The 19,549-nt window shown below is 42.8% G+C and overlaps 1 protein-coding gene across 17 annotated transcripts in view; it reads left to right on the forward strand.

Annotated features, from left to right (window-relative positions):
* The window catches only part of ABLIM3 (actin binding LIM protein family member 3), a 161,413-nt gene that overhangs the window by 79,858 nt on the left and 62,006 nt on the right, over positions 1 to 19,549 (forward strand). For 10 of the 17 annotated variants that reach the window (XM_078385794.1, XM_078385796.1, XM_078385800.1 and 7 more), the window contains 3 exons: positions 3,979 to 4,119; positions 14,871 to 15,054; positions 18,151 to 18,263. In XM_078385794.1, the coding sequence (XP_078241920.1) occupies positions 3,979 to 4,119; positions 14,871 to 15,054; positions 18,151 to 18,263 (438 nt within the window). The remainder of the gene's footprint in view (positions 1 to 3,978; positions 4,120 to 14,870; positions 15,055 to 18,150; positions 18,264 to 19,549) is intronic. The other 7 variants (XM_078385795.1, XM_078385797.1, XM_078385801.1 and 4 more) reach the window with 1 other exon arrangement.

A 19,549-nucleotide genomic window follows, 5' to 3' on the forward strand; every position in this document is an offset into this window, starting at 1 on the left:
GCCACTGTGCTTTTTAATCACCCGCAATCCTATCCAAAGTAACAGTTAGTATTTCATTTTGTTACAAAACACTTTGTACAGTACCATCAGTTGGTCAGTCCATCTTTCTCTCACAGTGTGACATAATTGCAGGGCTTTGCAGACACTCACAGGGAAACAAGTCCCTGCCCCAAGGAGTTTACAACCTCCGTTTTGATCATGGGGAGGCAACATAGGAAGAAGATGGAGGATGCAAAGGTAGCAACAGCTGGACTTGAAAACGAATAGTTACATGCATTTAGGCACACACGTGCACGCACGCACATGCACACTCACCACTGGTGGGGGTGAAGAGGACAAAAGGATTGAGGAAATCCTTCTTGGGCAGATATAGGCTCCTAGGATGGGTCGGGGGGGGGGGAGAGGGACATAGCACCACCACGAGTGTATCCTGGCTCTGAGAAGAAGTTCCCATCATAAAGGCAGTAGAGTCATTAGGAAGCGGGATTCCCTGCACTTGGTGGAGGAAGAGGAATGAAGGGCAAAGGCATCAACATGTCAAGAGATAAAGAAGACAGACAGATAAGGTGCAGCAACTCCATTACAGGGCTTCAGAGAAAAGGTTGAGACGTTTGTGATGGATGCAGAAGCAGATGCAAAGCCACTGAGATGATCTGAAGAAATGCCTGAGCCAAGCACATTGTTTGTTTCTGTTAGCATCCTTCTTGAAGTTCTGGACACCACACTTCAGGAAGGATGCCAACAAATTGGAATAAGTTCAGAGGAGAGCAACAAGGAGGATCAGGGGGCTGGAAACCAAGCCCTATGACGAAATACTGAACAAACTGGGCATGTTAAGCCTTGAGAAAAGAAGACTGAGGGGGGTTATGATAGCACTTTTCAAATACTTGAAAGGCTGTCATACAGAGGAGGGACAGGATCTCTTCTCAGTCATCCCAGAGTGCAGGCCATGCAAGCAATGGGTTCAAGTTACAGGAAGCCAGATTTCAGTTGAAAATCAGGAAAAACTTCCTAACTATTAGAGCAGTACGGCAATGGACCCAATTACCTGGAGAGGTGGCGAGGGCTCCAACACTGGAGACATTCCAGAGAAACTTAGACATCCACCTGACAGATATACTTTGATTTTTATTCCTGAACTGAGCAGGGGGTTGGACTTGGTGACCTCATAGGACCCTTCGAACTTCATGATTCTTTGATGATGCTACAAATCCATACATCTTTTCACAAGCAAGAGATTCTGTAGTACTGTATGTATATTGCACTGTTCATAGTATGGGAATGGGAATTTTTCCCTGCCCTCCCCCCCCCCACACATGCTATTCTAGGAATGTTCATGTCTGGTTTTATTGTTTAGTTGTTGTTTTGGTTTTAAATAGTTTTAGTTTTATTTTGGTTTGGTTTGTTTATTGTTGTAAACTACCCGGAGTAGTGCTTCAGCACTAATGGGGGGAAGAGTGTACAAAGTAAATAAATAAATAAATAAATAAATAAATAAATAAATAAATAAATAAATAAATAAATAAATGTGCAGGTTATGATGTCATCAGAACAAATTGGTTAAAGCCCATGAAATTATTGATAATCCAAAATAAAATTTTCCTGCTTTAGAGGTTTCTTTTGAACATACAGTATTACATTTTTCTTGGGGTCTAGATGGAGCACTATTGAGTATTGAATTCTCTGCAGTAACCGTCCAGGGAATGTCCTTTCAAGACAACTTCCTGTTAAGGTCACAGGGTGTCTTATGAATCTTGTCTCAGAAAGTGGGATTAGAGGATGACTCCCAGGTTTTGTTGAAGACCTTTCAAGGATAACCAGTAGAGCCAGATGGGGCTGACTAGTGCCCGTTCCTGTGCTCTGCCTCTGTCTCTCACACTGCGGCTTTTGTTGCTAGTGCCACAGCTGGGTGAGAGTGGGCATCACTGCTCCTGTTAGATCATATTGGTGGTGCAGCAGTCCTGGAGTCCCGGCCCGGGATAATAGTGTGGCACTGAAGTTATAGTTGTGAGGGGTTTGGCCATTTTGACAGGCCCTTAATGGTCTTTGGGTTACATAGTTTTGTTAAAGGAAAGAGAAACAGTTGTAGGGAAAATGCTTTCCTTTGTAAAGAAAGGATTCCAACAGGTTAGAAATGCCTTCTCTCAATAAATAAATAAATAGATAGATAGATAGATAGATAGATAGATAGATAGATAGATAGATAGATAGATAGATAGATAGATAGATAGATAGATAGATAGATAGATAGATAGATAGATAGATAGATGGATGGATGGATGGATGGATGGATGGATGGATGGATGGATGGATGGATGGATGAATGAATGAATGAATGAATGAATGAATAAATAAATAAATAAATAAATAAATAAATAAATAAATAAATAAATAAATAAATAAATAAATAAATAAATAAATAAATAAATTCTCCTGAGGCTTTCTGCAATTTTCTACCTATTTTGAGAGGGCTCATGCATCTGAGGTTTCCCTGGAGAATTCTCAGGATCTAGTCAAACTGACTCTGACAAATCTGACCTTCGGTTTTGTTGTGAGCATTCCCCTGAGATATCGAGATCATTTTGGAACGCCAACCCTTGTGAACAATGTATTGATCCTTCACTTTTGTTTTTATTCTCCCAAGCAGCAGCAGTGCTCTATGTGTGTGTGTGTATGAGAGAGGGGGGGAGGAGGGAGGGGGAGAGAAAGATGCTTGCTTTAAATAGCAGGTAATACCAGTAGTTTTTATGCACACTTGTCTATTCATGAAAATACAGATATGGGGATAGTTTGGCTGCTGAGAAGATAACCCCACTGTTTATTTGTGGAATGTTCAATTTCTGCATGAACAACTATTTAGATAGGTATTCAGAGACATTTTGTATGCAATGCATGTTGCATTTTCTAATGGGTTTTAAACAATAGGCTCGAATAAGTAAATATTGTTCTAAAAAGCTGCCTTATACTTAGTGAGTTTGTTGGTCCATCCAGCCCAATGTTGTCTACTTCAGGGCTGAGAAGCATTTGAACCTCCAGATGTTGATGAGCTAAAACTCCATTCTTGCTTCACCATCAGCCACGATGGCTATGGGAGCTGAAATTCAACATGAAACAGAATTACAAGTTTTCTAGCCTTCCACTTGAAGCAATTCCCCACTGTCATAGGGAGACACTTTTTCAAGACACCTTAGATCACGTTTATAGAAAGTGCCGGGAATATAATCAGGAATTGTCCAGATGCCCCATACAGAGACATTTCAATATAAGAATCCATAAGACGTTGCCTTAAAGTAAGTCAAGCTATTGGTCATTCTGGTTGGTTGGTTGGTTGGTTGGTTGGTTGGTTGGTTGGTTGGTTGGTTGGTTGGTTGGTTGGTTGGTTGGTTGGTTGGTTGGTTGGTTGGTTGGTTGGTTGGTTGGTTGGTTGATTGATTGATTGATTGATTGATTGATTGAAAGTTAAAATGAGCTGGCAGGCCAGGTGTTGAAAGCCACTACAGAAAAACACAAATCTAATATTGAGAAAGATAATACCAACTAATGCTAAAACCATACTATACTATTATAAGCTGAAATATCTACGCAAAGAAATATATTTTCAAAGGGGGGAAAGAGTGAAGGAACCAAAGCCTCTTACTTGTATCTTCACAATGTGCTTCTGTTATGAAGACACTTGGAGAAGGGCGATGTAGACTGGGATCCAAGAGTGTAATTGCGCTGGTGTAATCTCTGACTGGGAAACCTTTGTAAGTCCCCATATTTGTGTTGTGCAAAGTTCCTCTTCAGCCTGGTCCAGATTAGTTACACAGACCTTGCCATGCTTGCTATAGATGGTGGGCTTTTTAGTCCAACACACCTAGAGAGCTCCAGGTTGAGGAAGGCTGCTAGGCAGAGAAAGGAAATTAGCTGGTGGATATTACTAAAATGGCTTAGAGAATACCTCATTATTAACAAGCTGTGCCTTTTTTTCCCCACCAGCAGTTCCTTTTCAACAAAACTCCTACAACCCTGGGGGTCGTCCTGCCATAATCCAGTGCTATCGCTGTGGAGATACCTGTAAAGGAGAGGTGGTGCGTGTCCAGAGCAATCACTTCCACATCAGATGCTTCACCTGTCAAGGTAAGTGCTTTTGGGGATCTGGAGCTGACTTGCTCAAGAAGGGCACAAAGGTTAGTGTGAGACATGTTCTGAGCCAAGGCAGCATTCAGCATAGTCTTTGATAGGCATGCAAGACTTGGTCAAAGCCTATGGACTCTGTGTCCATTTATGGATCACTGCAGTGAGGAAGTGCCTCTAAGTTATGCGTCTTGCCCACTTGTTCCAGGACTGTAACACTCTGACTTAGGGCTATAGCTGAAACTAATATTTGTAAACATTGGAAGTGAGTAACTTCTTTCAATTTTGTTACTCAAATGCTTTGCGGTGCATTTTGCATGAAAATCTGCACTTACATTTTGCTTCAACAATAAAATATTTTAAACTTCCTTGTGCCTTCTGCCTGGTTTTGGGGAGCTTCAAACAATAAAATTTAATAACCTCTCAGATATCACATCCTAATTCCTACTGGGTTTTATCTATGAGATGCCATTAGGTATTAAATGCTTTTCCATGTTATCAGTCAAACGGTAGAAGACAAAAGAAGCAAAATGACATTTCAGCTTCTTATATACGATTACATGTAATATTTATTTATTTATATATTTATTTATTTGCCTACTTTCTTATCTACTTCAATGTATTTGCTACCTTTCTCTATTGCCAGACATCCAAAAGGTTGCTTTATTGCATGTAGTAAGTTATTTTCGGTTATCTGACAATATGAAATGACATCAGCAATATGTGGTGATTATAGTAGCAGCTGAAGCAGTAAGAACTGTAACTGCAGAAGATTCTTGCAATGCGTGACCCTCAAAATTTGTTCCTTGCAGAACCCTCACCCACTTTCGGAATATGATTTTCCAAGCCAGTTGTGTTGCTTCTATAGGAACCTGAAATAGCAGAAGCTTTCTGCTCAACTTTGGATTCTCTTTACTTTCTATTCTGCATGACAACTAGTCATAGACCTAGATTTCAATACAATGGCGATGTTGCTGCTTCCTCTCCCTTGCTACCTCTAGCAATGGCAATTCATAGATGGAGAGAGTGGGGCTCTCAGGCAGGATAGAAGAGATGTTCTTGGACGGCAATTCCCAGAAACCCCAGCCAGCACAGCTGGTGCTGAAAGCTTCTCAGAAGCTGTCCGAGAACACTTGGGTTACCCAACACTGGGAACCACTGGTCTACACAACGGCAATTGGTAGCCATTGCATACCACTGATTCGACATTTTCTTATATGATAGACCCATGGTTTTTGAAGCCTTCCCAAGAGCACTTGGTGTTATAGTTGCAGAACTTTGGGGTTGTGGGATAGTTTGCTTTGAATGTTTTGTTTTTGTTCTAGGGTTGTTGTTTTTTTTTTTGAGGGGAATTGTTATTATTTTGTTTCATTTTTAAATTATTACACATTCAAAAATCCTGTAGTTAATATGCTGACTAGGGGCTTCTGGAATCTGTGGTGAAAAAAAAACCCCAAATGAACAAAAACATTTCAAAGCTCAGCTTATTTGCAAACTGAAACTAAGCAGGGTCTCCTCAAGAAACAGGCTTGAAGCATCATAACCTGAATTTTGAATTGTACCCAGAAACAATAAGAAAAGCAGTGCTGCCATTTCAGCAAGGGAGTTCCTGCTTTCTGCATGTGACCTTCTTAACAATCGAGCTGCTGCATTCTGGACCAGAAGTGTTTTCCAAATACTTTTCTTGTGCAGTCCACTGCTAAGCGCATTCCAGTGTTTCAGATGCAATGTAACTAACGCATGTTTTAGCATAGTTAGTTCTGCATTCTTCAGAAAAGGGGTCTGTCTGGTGCAGTAGTTGGATCCAGACAGAAATATTTTTGATTACACCCATGGGTAAGGCCAGATCTAATGCATCTTCAGGCTATGAGCTTGAGTTTCCAGTGGGAGATGGTGTTATCTCATCGAACAATTATTCAACCCCAGTTCTTGGATCAACTCTTAGGACCCACAACATCTCTATTTTAAGTGGATTCCATTTTATTTTCTTAGCCCACCTCCAGCTTATTATTACCTCTAGGGCCACTCTGGAATGAGATAAAAAAGAGTGGAACAGAGATAGTATTGAGTATCATCCACATATTGGTGGTTCCAAGACTCCAAACATCAGATGCCAATGCTCCCCACCTCCATAGTTTCATGTACAGTAAATGCTAGATGGCATGGGTGACTTGATAGACCTTTGATAGGTAAGTACCTTAGGCCAATCATGAAGGTATTGAGTAGGAATCCCCTTCCACTACCTTCTGAAGTCACCCAGGAAGGAAGGTTCTTTAATTGTATGATCAGCATTCTCACCAAACTACTATTCCCAATATTCTTTGGGAGAAGCCATGTCTGCTAAACCATAATAAAAGCAACCAGCAAAAAGTAGCCATGTGATGCATCCATAGAAACAGAGTTGTAGCTGGAATACTACATTTATTGGATTGCAAAAACTTTGCATACACAGCACAAGCATAGTGAGTTTTTGGGTTCTAAGAGAACTCTCTATGAAGCAAAGATGTATTCCATATTTTCATGAAGAAGAGTTCTGCTGGTACCTGGAAGCTCACTTTGTTTTGCTTCATACATGCTTAAAAGGCAAGGATCCCATTTCACAATTTTGTGTACGTTTGTTTATATATTATTAAAATGGCAGCAGTGATGTTTAAGTCCTTATGTACTTTGATCACAGGCACTGGGAGTGCTGAAGGTATCAAGAAAAAAAACACTCACTGCTTAGGAAAAACCAGTGACAGTGGGATTGAGCAGGGAGCAATATGAAGCTCTGGCTACTCACCCTCTACAATTTATAGATCAGGTTACTACTCCTTCATGAAAGCAGCTGTTTCAATCAGTGTGTTAAGGAACCTTTTAATATCTGTTCTGGGCCATTACCTTTTATGGCGTCTTAGTCTTGCTCCTCCTTGTTCAGCCTCCCACCAGCAGGGCAGGGACAAGCATTTGATTCTTAGCAAACTACAGCATGTGCACAAAGCATGCACATCAATGCAGGTAGCACTGCAGAAGCCACAGGAATAACAGGAAAGTCTAGAAAATAGGACAAAACTGGCTCATTTCTTTTCTATGTTGTGGCTGCACACCATGAACTATTATGCTTCAGAGGCCAGTGAGAGGAAGCCCTTAAATTGTATCGCTGTAAGTTAAGAAATGTTCATAAACATTACCTGTAGCATACAGCATTGTACCACTTGGCATGCAACAGATAACGCCTACAGAGATTTCTTAACATACTGCAATTCACATCTGTAATATAGGAGACGAGGCGGCTGAGGCCCCCGTTGGAGTGCCATCTCTCCCTAAGGCCAATAGAGGAGTACAAACCACGCCACCGCCGACTCTGCCCTGGATGGTACATCAAAGCATAGACACCCAAGAGTTGGTATCAAGTATGAAAGGGTTAAGTGTGGCTAGGCAAACAGAGAATGTTTTGGTGGGAAGGGGAGAAGGGGGCCGGTCTACAGTTCAGGCGGGTCTAGGGGATATAAATACTGCCCAGGACAATATACCGGGGGGCTGGGAACTGATCTGGGTTCAGGATCCCTGGACCGGACTATGGGAACAGGTGAAAGTCCCCAGGGAAGAGGCCAATTACAGGCGGCATAAAGGACTTCCCCAACGACCCTCATACTCGGGAGAATCCAAGGCGAGGGAGTGGCGGAGACGGCTGAGAGAAGAACGAGAGGCAGTTGCCAGAGAAGCTGAAGAATGTAAGAGATACCCCCCGGAAGAGATACCCCCCGGACCGTGGTCAAGGAGAGGGATCACCATTTTGGGAATATGAAGGAGATGAGGCAACTTCACCCTTACTCATAGACAATGTGTTGGAAAGAGATTTGCCGGAACTTACCCCTCACACCCTGGGACCTTGGGAATCTAAAAGTTTGAACCCGTTTGAAACAGAACTGTGGTTGCCCCTGAGGGACCCGTTGGTCTCTCCTGAGAAGTTATCTAAGCATAATGTTAATGAACAGTTATTGTTGGAAAAAAGAAATAAAACACAAGAAAGCTTTTGAATTAGAAACATTGCCTGGTTTATTGAGCAAAAACAGGGAGGCAGAGACTGAACCCTCACAACATTTGAACACAATGCTGTTTGTGTAACTGCACAACAGGATTTCAGCCTCTGACTCTGAGGTCATGTTTATTGCAGTTCAGTACAGCAGCATAAGGTGGGCATTCAGCTGCCCTTGGTGTAGGTAGAATTCTTGTCCTCCTTTTTCAACTCAGTCACTTGGTCCCAAATCTTGCCTCTGTTTTAAGCCATATATTCCACCAAATACTCCATTGTAATAACCAGATACCACCTTTGCCCCTGTTGTGTTGTGCCTCCCCCTCTCCTTGGGGCTGCCAGGTCTCAGGACATGAAGTCGCAGGCAACTGCTATGTTTCTCTGTGTCTCCAGTTAGGGAGACAACTCTAAGGGTAAGCAGCACAAGAGAAACATGAGTTTGATTTTTACATGTCAGGATACTCTGACACTTGGACACCCATCTCCATTTTCTCTCCATTGGCTCAGCATGAAGGTATGTCTGTGTTCCCTCAAATGGCATAAAGGGCCTTACCATGTGTATCCACCAGCTCTCTTGGGTCTTCTTACTACCAGCTTTTGGCATACCAACATTTGGCCCTTTGTGCCATCTGGAGCAAGGCAGGAAGTGGAGCACCAGCATTATAACTCATGAATCTTCTTGGTATAGGAACCTGGCAGTACCAGTGCAAAAGAAAAACAAAACCCTGTCCATCCAACTCTGATCAGTGCTGCCTCTGTAACATCACAAGGGCCCACCCAGAGTTTCAGAGATTTAGGCCCAGGGATACTTGTGAAGTGGCAACTCTTATTTTTTGATGGAAGCAGGTGCTGTGGAGCAGCTCCCATGTCTGAGAAGTGTGACAGGCAGTTCAGCCTACATTATACTCAGACACATTTTTCTGACCTACAGTATGTATTCCTTTTCCTTTGGGAAGAGGTACCCTCTACTGAGCTTTTGTGAGGTATATCCTAGGGTTCTGAGCACAGTAATCAGGGAGCTAATGCACAGCGCCCCTTGTTTTGTACTGCTTCCTTAAGAGGCAAACCCAGCTGTCATGACTTTTAACAGGCTGTGCTCAGTTTTGTTTTGGGCAGAAGGAAGGAGAACCACTTTGGACTGGCATTGGTTCTTTGGAGGCCAGGCGAATCCTAGGCCTATTAAAATCAGATGTTGCTCCTTCCAAGAGGTTTTAATCAATGGCTGTTAGAGGGGCTGTCTGCATGCTGCCTGTATCCCACATTGAAAATCCTCCCAGGAAGTGCCCCTGTACCACAGACAGATCTCCATCTTCTGTAGACCTGAGTATAGTAGGCACTGGTTGAGCCTTAATGGTCTTGAATAGAAGCTGCAACTTGTGCAGGACTAACCCAGAGCTAACTCTAAATGCAATTAACTCCCTCACAAACAGCAAAAAGAAAAAAAAAGAATGGGCTGAACTTCACAAAAAAATGAGAGGTTCGTTTCTTGAGGAGCGCAGGGTGAGAGCTGATCAACAAGTGGGCCCTGGCAAGAGTTGCGAAACATGTTGCTGGAAATGCAGCAAGAGAGCAAGCCAAGATCAGCAGCCTGACAAAGGATGAATGGCTACATTTGTCAATGCCTGGGGACCATGAATGCTGAGCATTTGACTTTCCTCACATTGAAGCTCTGAGTATTTGCATGTAGACCCCATTCATAAAAAATTGTTCATGTCCCAAAGCGATGGTTAACCTGGGCCTTTCTTTAAAAACATATAGCCTTCAACAAGCCAGAATTTGTATTCAGTAAGCAAACCAGGAGTCAGGGGAGAGATCAAAGAGAATTTACAAAAGCTTAGGGAGCAGTCGTGGCTTGAATTTCCCCTCACATTTTATTTGTGTGCAGGTTGCTTCAAAACGGTGAACCAGGTAGTGGCTGTGGCATGGAACAGCCAGTACTGAATAGAAGATTCGCTTTCTCCCATGGAGACACAGGGTCACTGGCACTGTCCTGGCATAACAGCAACACAGCTGTGATGCTCGTGCTAAGGGACCTACAGAGTGTCCTTGTGAATTAACCAGCACAGGACTCAGTACCCTGCATAATTGTGAGCTCACACACAATCCAGGCTCTCAGACGTTAACATTAATAACTCCCACCTATTCCCCCCCCTCCCAGTTTCTTCTCATGCTCCTCCTCCTTTGGCTGCTCCGGGGCAGTGGCAAAGTCCTCCTTGCCAGGGAGGAAGTTGAGCAAAGGAAAGTGCAGGAGTAGCACCCAGTTTTGCCATTTTCTGGTATATCATATGCGCTAGGGGCAGTGTGTGGGCTAGTTCACCAGGCTTCAGTTTGGCACCCCCCCAAATGTCAGATCATCTCTTGAAGCACTCCTATGCCTCGGTATAGAATGAACCCAGAATTCTCCTATATTTTCATGCTTATCTGTCAGACACCACTTACCACGCTGGCTTCTCGAACTCTGCAGGGGAAGCCTGTGTCCTTGCCTGCCTCCTGCAGTTCTGTGCAGACTATTCTGCAAGACAAAAGAAGGCAGACTGTTTCTAGCATCACAAGGAACACAGAGCCGCCAGGAAAGAACTTGGCAGTGGGTTTCCACCAGCTTCCAAAGAAAAAGGAAATACTTGTTCCTATCTTTGCCTCATAGCTCCCCATCCTGGACATACCCATCTTCCCTCTACTCCACCCTGTATCTGTTTATGTAAACAATTTGTTTTCAGCTCTCTTTCTCACTAGTAATACAGTCCTATGCAAGTGCTGGTCAGACCTTGGAAATTTTATTTCTTTTTTTTAATATAACACCTCAGCCTTCAGTACATCTAGATCATTGTTGACCAAAGAAGTAACTTCTCCTAGTTCTGTAGTTTGCACGACTGTATACAGTTCTACTATGAGTCCCTTGTGGATTTTGGCCTGTGCATCTTTTCCTCCACCAGATGAAATATGATATGATTACTGAGGATAACCAGTTAGGGACATAAAGTAGTGGGAAAGTTGCTGAGTGGCTGGCAATGCTTTACCTACAGAGGTGGAGAAAAACCATGGAATCTAAATTTACTGATGTGAAACCTGATAACTCACATGATTCTGCAAGATTGCAGCCTTCATTTTGGACTTTCACTTCCAACTACAAGTCTGGCCTTAACATCTGGCAAAGATATTTGGGAGACTTTTCTGTTTCTCTTCCCTCCTGAAGCTCCGCCATGTTTAATCAGATGAAGGGTCTTGCAAGACCCCAAAGCTAGACATTGGTCATATAATAAAGGTTTTATTATTTATTGCATTTGGGTTCCACATGAAGGCCACTCAGTATTTTTCTTCTGTGTTTTACTCAGGACGATAGTAATTTGCCCAAATTATCACTCCAATTCTGATAACATGCGCATAAAATCTCCCTCCATTTCTCCTTACTTAGCATTGGTAGCATTTCGGAAAAGGCCTTTGAATAAAAACCTAGTTATTCTCTTCCCTTATAACATTTTCTGTCAGTGTCATATTTCCAGTAAGTCTTTCCCTTATTTGAACGTTTTAGCTGAAAAAACAGAGTTCAACTTCTAGTCTTCCATAGCCCAAGCAGTCCATGCCCAGGGCTTGGGGTTAGATCTGGGGTCTCTACTTAAGAACTTAATCCGTATTGGAAGGTGGTTCTCAAGTTGAAAAGTTCTTATGTTGAATCTGCATTTCCCATAGGAATGCATTGAAAACCATTTAATCCGTATCTGCTCTTTTCCGTCCATAGAAACTACAGTGGAACCTCTACTTAAGAACTTAATCGGTTTTGGAATGGTGTTCTTAAGTTGAAACGTTCTTAAGTTGAAGCAAAATTTCCCATAGGAATGGACTGAAAACCAATTAATCCGTTCTGGCTGTTTTTTTGTTATGTAGAGGTGCGTTCGTACATTGAAGCATTAGTTCCCATAGGAACTAATGCAAAGCTGGTTAATACGTACTCTACCACTAGGGGGAGAATTTTTTTTAACCTAAGATGACCTAAGGTTAAAAAAAGAGCAGGAAAGGTTTTTTTTCCTGTTCTTATCTTGGATTTCTGTTCTCAGGTAGAAGCAAAATTTAGCAAATGGAGCTGTTCTCAAGTTGGATTGTTCTTAAGTAGGGACGTTCTTAAGTAGAGACCCCACTGTAAAACTTTTTAAAAATTGTCCTTTGCTCTACATTTTAGAATCCCCAACTTCTATCTCCCTTAACCAGCCTTGGCCCCTGATTACTACCAGATCTTTCCTACAGACAGTTTCTAAATGTGAACTGATCTGGTCACATGTGGCCTTATCATTGTCATTGTCATCATCATTAGAACTGCAGAGCTGGAAGGGACCCTATGGATCATTGGATCCACTCCTGTCAAGAAAGCCCAGGGGGAAATCAAATTCCCAACTTCTGGTGGATCAGCTGACCACCTGTCTGAGTCACATGACAATGTGGTAGGTTTGTTGCTTACCAGCTTGCTTCCTAAAGGTGCAAACTGTTGGAAATGCTGCAGTTCAACCCTTCCCATCTTTCAGTGGACTTGGGTGTGTGACTTTAGCTAATGAGCCATTTGTCGACCTCAATACAAGTTTCTGCCAGTCGCATATTAGGGACAGTTGCTTTGGAATAAAGGGAGCTTGGCTCTGTATGCTCTCCATTTGTTCTCAAGGCTTTAGCAGTCACTAATGATCTGATGTGCTAACGTCATCCTGAGAAGCAAGATAGATGGTGTTGGCATGATTCGGAGCTTGCCTGAGCCGAGGTCAGACTTCTCTCCACCACTAGGCCTCCCTGCCCAGGTGGCATCTTGCTCCCTCATAATACTCAAGCCAAGAGGTCACACTCCATTTGCTGTCATGCACCAAGGTTCATAGACAATTCCCTCAAAGCAGTGGCCAAGCTTTCTCTCAGCAGGGACTAAGCCTTCCCCAAACAGGACTTGCCTCCTGTTTCTTACACCTTGCCGGCTACCCAACAGTGACATCTTGTGGGGCTGAAAGATGCACTCTGCCCTTTGTAAGTTTCTTATCCTTTTTTTTTTTTAACAGGGAGGGTGGTGGTAGGCATTATGAAGAAACTCCCCTTTTTATTAACTGTTCCAGAAAAGGGTCTATGCTTTAAATAACCAGTGAGGAAACTTGGAGTTGGCCAGTCGTCATGACAGCAAGACTCAGCATTGAATTAGGGGTATGAATGTTTATCAGCATCTAGTGATGGCTGGATAGCTCAGTGAACTGGGTATCTGGCTATGGAGCCAGAGGTTGGGAGTTCAATTCCCCAGTATTACATCCAGAAGAAGAAGAGCCAGCCTGTGTGGCCTTGGGCAAGCTGCACAGCCACAGAAGAAAGGAATGGCAAACCACTTCTGGGTACTCTCTGTGACAAACCCAGACCTACTGGGATATGCCACAGTTTTACTAAGCTGCCACCAACCATTCCCTATAAGAAGTCACACAGACCAGGGATGGATTTTTAACAAATAAAAGAACAAGGTTTATTTAAACAACACAAAGGGAAAGATAAAATGATCAAGTGAATAAGATACAGTAACGTGGCTTAGTCTCAATCATACATACACACAGTTTGGTTCACACAGAACACTTAACTTGAAGCACAGACCCTGAACCTATCAGTTCTGGCTTCCCATACAGACACCCGAACCTATCAGGTTGGTACTGACTGACACACAGTAGTACCCTGTCTGACACACAGACTCCCACTCAAGCTTCTTCTCTCAGCTCTTCTCCAGCTTCTTCTAACTTCTCCACACAGGCTTCACATATATATACAGTACAGCCCCTCCTCCTGATGTCCCGCCTTCCACTCCCCATAGGATGGAACTTTCCCTCCAAACCCATGACAGACAGGTAACATCAGTGCTGTATGTAACACTCTCCATCTAAAAAACCTTGAAAAGGATTGCCATATGTCAGAATTGACTTAATGGAACATGATTATTATTATCAGTGATGACTTCTGTGTAGGAAATGGACAAACCTCTCTAACATTGAAGGCAGAGCTCTCTTGCCTGTCCTCATCAGGAACGCTTTTCCGTAGAGCAATCTCACACAGGCAGTTGCCTCTTATCCACTGCAGAAAAAATCAGATCTACACAATTAATTATTCTGGCCCTGCCTTTATTACTCTGTGTGGACTTCTCCACAGCTCCTCTTCTAATGGCTGATTCACACAGGGCTTTCCCACTATATACAAACAGTACTTAGCCACATCCTCAAATAACGTATGGCATACACAGGATAGCAAAGCCTAGGCATGACAATAGAAAAGATAGTATTTCACCTCCCTGCCAACTGAACCTTAGACACTGGTGGCAAGCAACAGGGCTCGGCTGACAACTAGGGAGCATAAGCAAGCCAACGCACAGTGGGAGACAGTCTTTTAGTTATCCTAGTTCCTTAAACCAGTAGATTTTTGTAGTTAAGAGTCAGCATTTTGAATTTAATCTGGAACCAGATTGAAAGCCAGTAAGGATTACTGGATGGTACGTGTGCATTCCTAACCAAGCAGGTTAACACAGATCAGGGATTCACGACTAGTTGAGTTTTAGTAGTACACCCAGGTAGGAACAACAGAATCCAACTCCTCTTTGTTTTGACCCAGAAATATTCCAACTGTCTCTGCACCTTCAGCTCCCTGCAAGCCCATCAAATATTCCCTGTAAAAGAGTGTGCCTGGTTTGGAAGCAAAATTACTGAAGAGCTGACTCTTCTACCTCTGTATATGTTTTACCTCTCTGCAGTGTGTGGCTGTGACCTAGCTCAATCTGGCTTCTTCTTCAAAAATGGGGAATATATCTGCACCCATGACTACCAGCAGCTCTATGGCACCCGCTGTGACAGCTGCCAAGACTTCATCACTGGAGAGGTTATCTCAGCTTTGGGCCGGACGTATCACCCCAAGTGTTTTGTGTGCAGCATGTGCAGGTGAGTTAAACATCTGGTAGTAACTTTCATGCCCATCAATAGCTGAGGATCACAAGCAAAATCCACAAGGTGTTTGAACCCACATTGACGACTGTACACTGGCCGGCATCTTCAGGGGACAGCACTCTGTGCTCTAGTGCAGTTTGTTTGGGAGTTGTCAACTTCCAAACAAACTGCACCAGAGCACAGAGTGCTACTCCTGTCCTCTGAAGATGCCAGCCACAGAGACTAGCGAAACGTTAGGAAGAACAACCTTCAGAACACGGCCAAAGAGCCCGAAAAACCCACAACAACCAAAAGACCGGTGTCCTCACAACAAAAAGAATAATGTACCGTATGCATTGTCTTTCCTCTAAAATAATATAAAATAACACGTCTGTACAAGATGCCAAATAGCAAATGTGTCTGCATTTAAAAGTGCATACATGAGAGGAAAATAACATGAATATTCTTAAGTAGGAACTGCTTTTATGATTTATGCTGGTACTACATTGACGGATATAAGAGCATGTCTAGCAAGAATCGGGTTACTTCTGATAGTATATTGATGTTGCATTGTATGGCAATCTAATCATTAGCTTGAGCGTGGGTGGATGGTCCTACAAACAGAAGGGGGGAACATTTGTAATATCCCAGGGGAATGGGGAAACTGCTGTGAGCTATGAATGATTCTTAGTCTCAGAAATACTGTGGTAGGATAGGTCTATTATTTTGTCGTTCAGAGCCTTGGGAGAGCATTTGGGGGAACATTAAAATGAAAGATGGGGGTAGGTGAGTGACAGAAAAAAGTTAGTCTTAAATTGGCCCCACTGGCTTTATAGCCTACACAAACACACATTCACACCATAGTTACCCCCATTGCTATGGACTGCTGCTGCAGTGATTAAGTTGTATTGTGGCATTCATTCTACCGATTCTGGATCCTTTTGCTTGCCACCAAGGGCTTCATTTGTCCAGTGTTAGCAGGCTACAGGGAGGGTGACCCTGGTTTTCAGAGCAACCATGCCTCTACACAATCTGTTTTCTACAAAGATTACCAGGAAAGTGTGCAAGCTTCTGTGGGAGTGCTGGTAATATATGGGCTGGCCACAGTTGTTCCAGTATTGAGAAGCTGTAGCTGAGCAAGTCAAGATGAACAGGAGGAAGTTGCTTATCAGCTTGAAAAATCTGGGGGCATCTGTGAAATACATAGCATTTGGAAAAATATTGTATGAGACCTGTCAGTGACTCACCATAGGTTAAAACTAAAGTACCTGGCTTTGTGGATCAGCTTTCATGGTGGCATAAAATGATGGAATTGTGCATCTTAATACAAGATTGGGGGCTGTAATCTGCAGCTATATTTCTTTGTATATCCAGCCTCCTTTCCTTCATGCATCATTATTCACCTGAATTCAGAGGATAGTCCCAAGTACAGTAGAGCCATCATATCAACAGAATTTGAGTCACATTCAGCAAGTGATTTGATGGGTCTACTTTAGTTGGGACCAACAGTTGGATTTTGGCCATTGTTTCCACCTAGTGGAAACAGATGAACCATTTTGACTCCCAGTTGCAATGCAAATTATTCAGTACAAATGCTACCCTGTTCAGTATGTTTTTTCTTCAACATGGGGATCTGTTAAATCGAAATAGATTCATTCTTCCAAGCATGTATATTCAGAGTGCCCTTTTCAAACATATTCCTTTATGTAAATGAAGTTTATTGGTCTTTCCCATAGTTCCCAATGGTATCTCCTTTGCTGCAAGTTGCATCTTCCCCCAATTAATTTCTCCAAGTATCTCCAATTAACTTCCCCAATTAGGTGTTGTTATGGACAGAAGTTACTTTGCATTCCTCAAGCATGTGCACAAGAGGGTTTTTTTTTTCATTAATGTAATTAAAGTGGAAAAACTGCCACTAAGTTCTTGCAGTGAAAAACCTGATCACAATTGTCACTCTGTGCACGTGCATAGGTGGCAGTGGCGGCAGGCACTATTAACTTGTGAATATTTAACCTGTGTGATTTTCAGCAGAAAAGAATGGTTGAATTATTAAAAGACCCCATATCTATATCTGGAAGAATAAATTTGCATGGTAAACCCTTTGCACAGTTTCTGATTAAATTATGAGAACTAATGTTGTCTTTCCCCTACTCCATCATCTAGGGAGCAAACATATCCTACCATGATACAGCAACATCCTGAAATTGGTTTCCCATAGGAAAAAAACTGAGCATATGAGCACATGCCTATACCATGTGCATGCATGCAGACAGATAGCTGCACTGTGTGTGTGGTTTGTATGTGGGGTGTGTGTGTGTGTGTGTGTGTGTGTGTGTGTGTGTATGTGTGTGTGTGTGTGTGTGTGTGTGTGCGCGCGCACGCATGCTATAATCTTTCCTGGGTTGGAAAGCAGGTTGCATTATCTATATACCTGAAGATTCAAGCTTGCCTGCTAACTGTCATGCCTGAATGAATAGAGATTCACAGTACCTCCTGCTCCCCTTGTTCTCGCATTATTTGTCGATGTTAGTGAAATGGAGCCCAAGAAAAATTTAAGCACTTTCCTTTCTAGTCGTATCTCCCAGCAATCCTTTGCTTGACACATCTGGCACCCCTGAAGCACAGGTGAAGGCATGTTTTCTCATGCCTTAGTTCTTGTGTAGGGGAATCTCCAAATATATCGCTCCAGTTGATGCCTTTGGGTATATCTGTGTTCCTGCTTGTTTGCTCTCCTGTGTTTAGTTTTGTACAGATACATATTTTGCTCACGCAGGCAAACAACAGTGGTACCAGGTCTCAGACTACCAATTATTTTTCCAATCTTTAAAGTTTAAAATATCATAGCTGTGAATGATGTTTCCATCAACATTTTCAAATGGATGGTAAAGGACTGCAAATTCCTTAATCATCATAATATTGTATGCTGTGCAATACATTTGGAAGATTTGCTCAATTGCAGTAAATATGAGGGCCATATTGTTTTAGTCTCCTGGAGGGAGAGATACTGGTGGATTCATCAAACCGGTCAAGTGATCCATAAAGATCCAAAGTTCTACAGTGGGTTCAATGCTGTACATTTCTGATGTTTGCCTGGTTTCTCCTTTATTTCAGGAAACCATTCCCCATAGGAGACAAAGTTACATTCAGTGGAAAGGACTGCGTTTGTCAAACCTGTTCACATTCACTGATCAGCAATAAACCCATCAAGATTCATGGACCAAGCCGTAAGTCAAGCAAATTTGACTTCTTCATGGAACATCTAGAAACAGATGTGTTTAAGAAGAGAGGTGCTTTGGAGCCCTTAATGGTGCCAAAGAACATCTACCATCAGAGGAAGACCATGTATGTGGTGTTCAGAAATCTGTTAGGATTCTTGCCTTCTAGTATAGTTCCATCTCAGATAATAAAAACTACAGCCCTCAGGTGTGGGTGGAACCACACTCTGATCTTAGAGGCTCCAACATGGCCGAAGTCTGTTGAGCTCTTGCTGGATGTTTTGGGGGAGCTGATACTTGGCTCCATGATTTGGCTTTGTGTCACTGCAGTTTTTGTTTTTTCCATGTTGGATGGAACCTTTTCCATGGCTTAGGCCATGGGTTCCCAACCTTGGATAGTCCCAGTTTTCTTGGACTGCACCTCCCAGAAACCCTAGACAGATCAGCTGGCTGTGAAGACTTTCAGGAATTGCAGTCCAAGAACACCTGCTTTACTCAAATTTGGGAACCACTGGGTTAGACACGCTTGGTAGTGAGTCAATTCCTTGTTGTATCCAGAGTACAGATGGGAATTGAGAAACCATTGTGTTTAGCAGATCAAGTTTGTCTCCTTTTCTTCCCTGTGCATTATGCAAAGCTGTAAATAAATAGAGCTGCTATATGTTATTGCAAGCATGGTGCTTCGTTTTGCTAAATTTTGGATGCACACAGATTTACACACTGGATACACAAAGGGGGGTAGAGGGGGGAGTCACAGTGCCACTTTTTACAGTTCTTTGGGTGACTTGTTGCTGTTCAGGACATCACTGCAGTTGGAGGGATCCTCACTGGCTCTTGTGAATAGGAGAGGAGATAAATCTATGTTCCATGAAGCAATGGAGTACATGGACTTTGCTGTTCTTTCCTGTATCAGCCCTTCTCTGATCTGAAGGAGAGAGGGGCTGATGAAAGGTCCAGAATCCATGTAGCCTTCTTCATCACAGCAGGCACTACAATCAGGCCATAGGGCCTGGAGGCCCTTGCTTATGCAATGGCAGGTTTTCAAAAATGGAAGATTGTGGGACAAACTATCTGTTGTGCCTTTCTGCCTTGAAGAAGCAGCCAGGTCATTTGTACTGAAGTTGGTGGCAGAAGGAGCTTGGCGAAGCCATTGTCCTCGGGACACCTGAGGCCATCACTACCCATCTGTTCTGAAAGGCTTTTTGCAGTGAACTGAACTTAGAAGCAGTGGCTAGCCTTTAAAAAACCTTGTGAGGAGCAGTTGACACACTGGGATGTGAACCAGCTGGATGCAG

The sequence above is a fragment of the Pogona vitticeps genome, chromosome 2, assembly GCF_051106095.1.
Source record: "Pogona vitticeps strain Pit_001003342236 chromosome 2, PviZW2.1, whole genome shotgun sequence".
Lineage (NCBI taxonomy): Eukaryota > Metazoa > Chordata > Lepidosauria > Squamata > Agamidae > Pogona > Pogona vitticeps.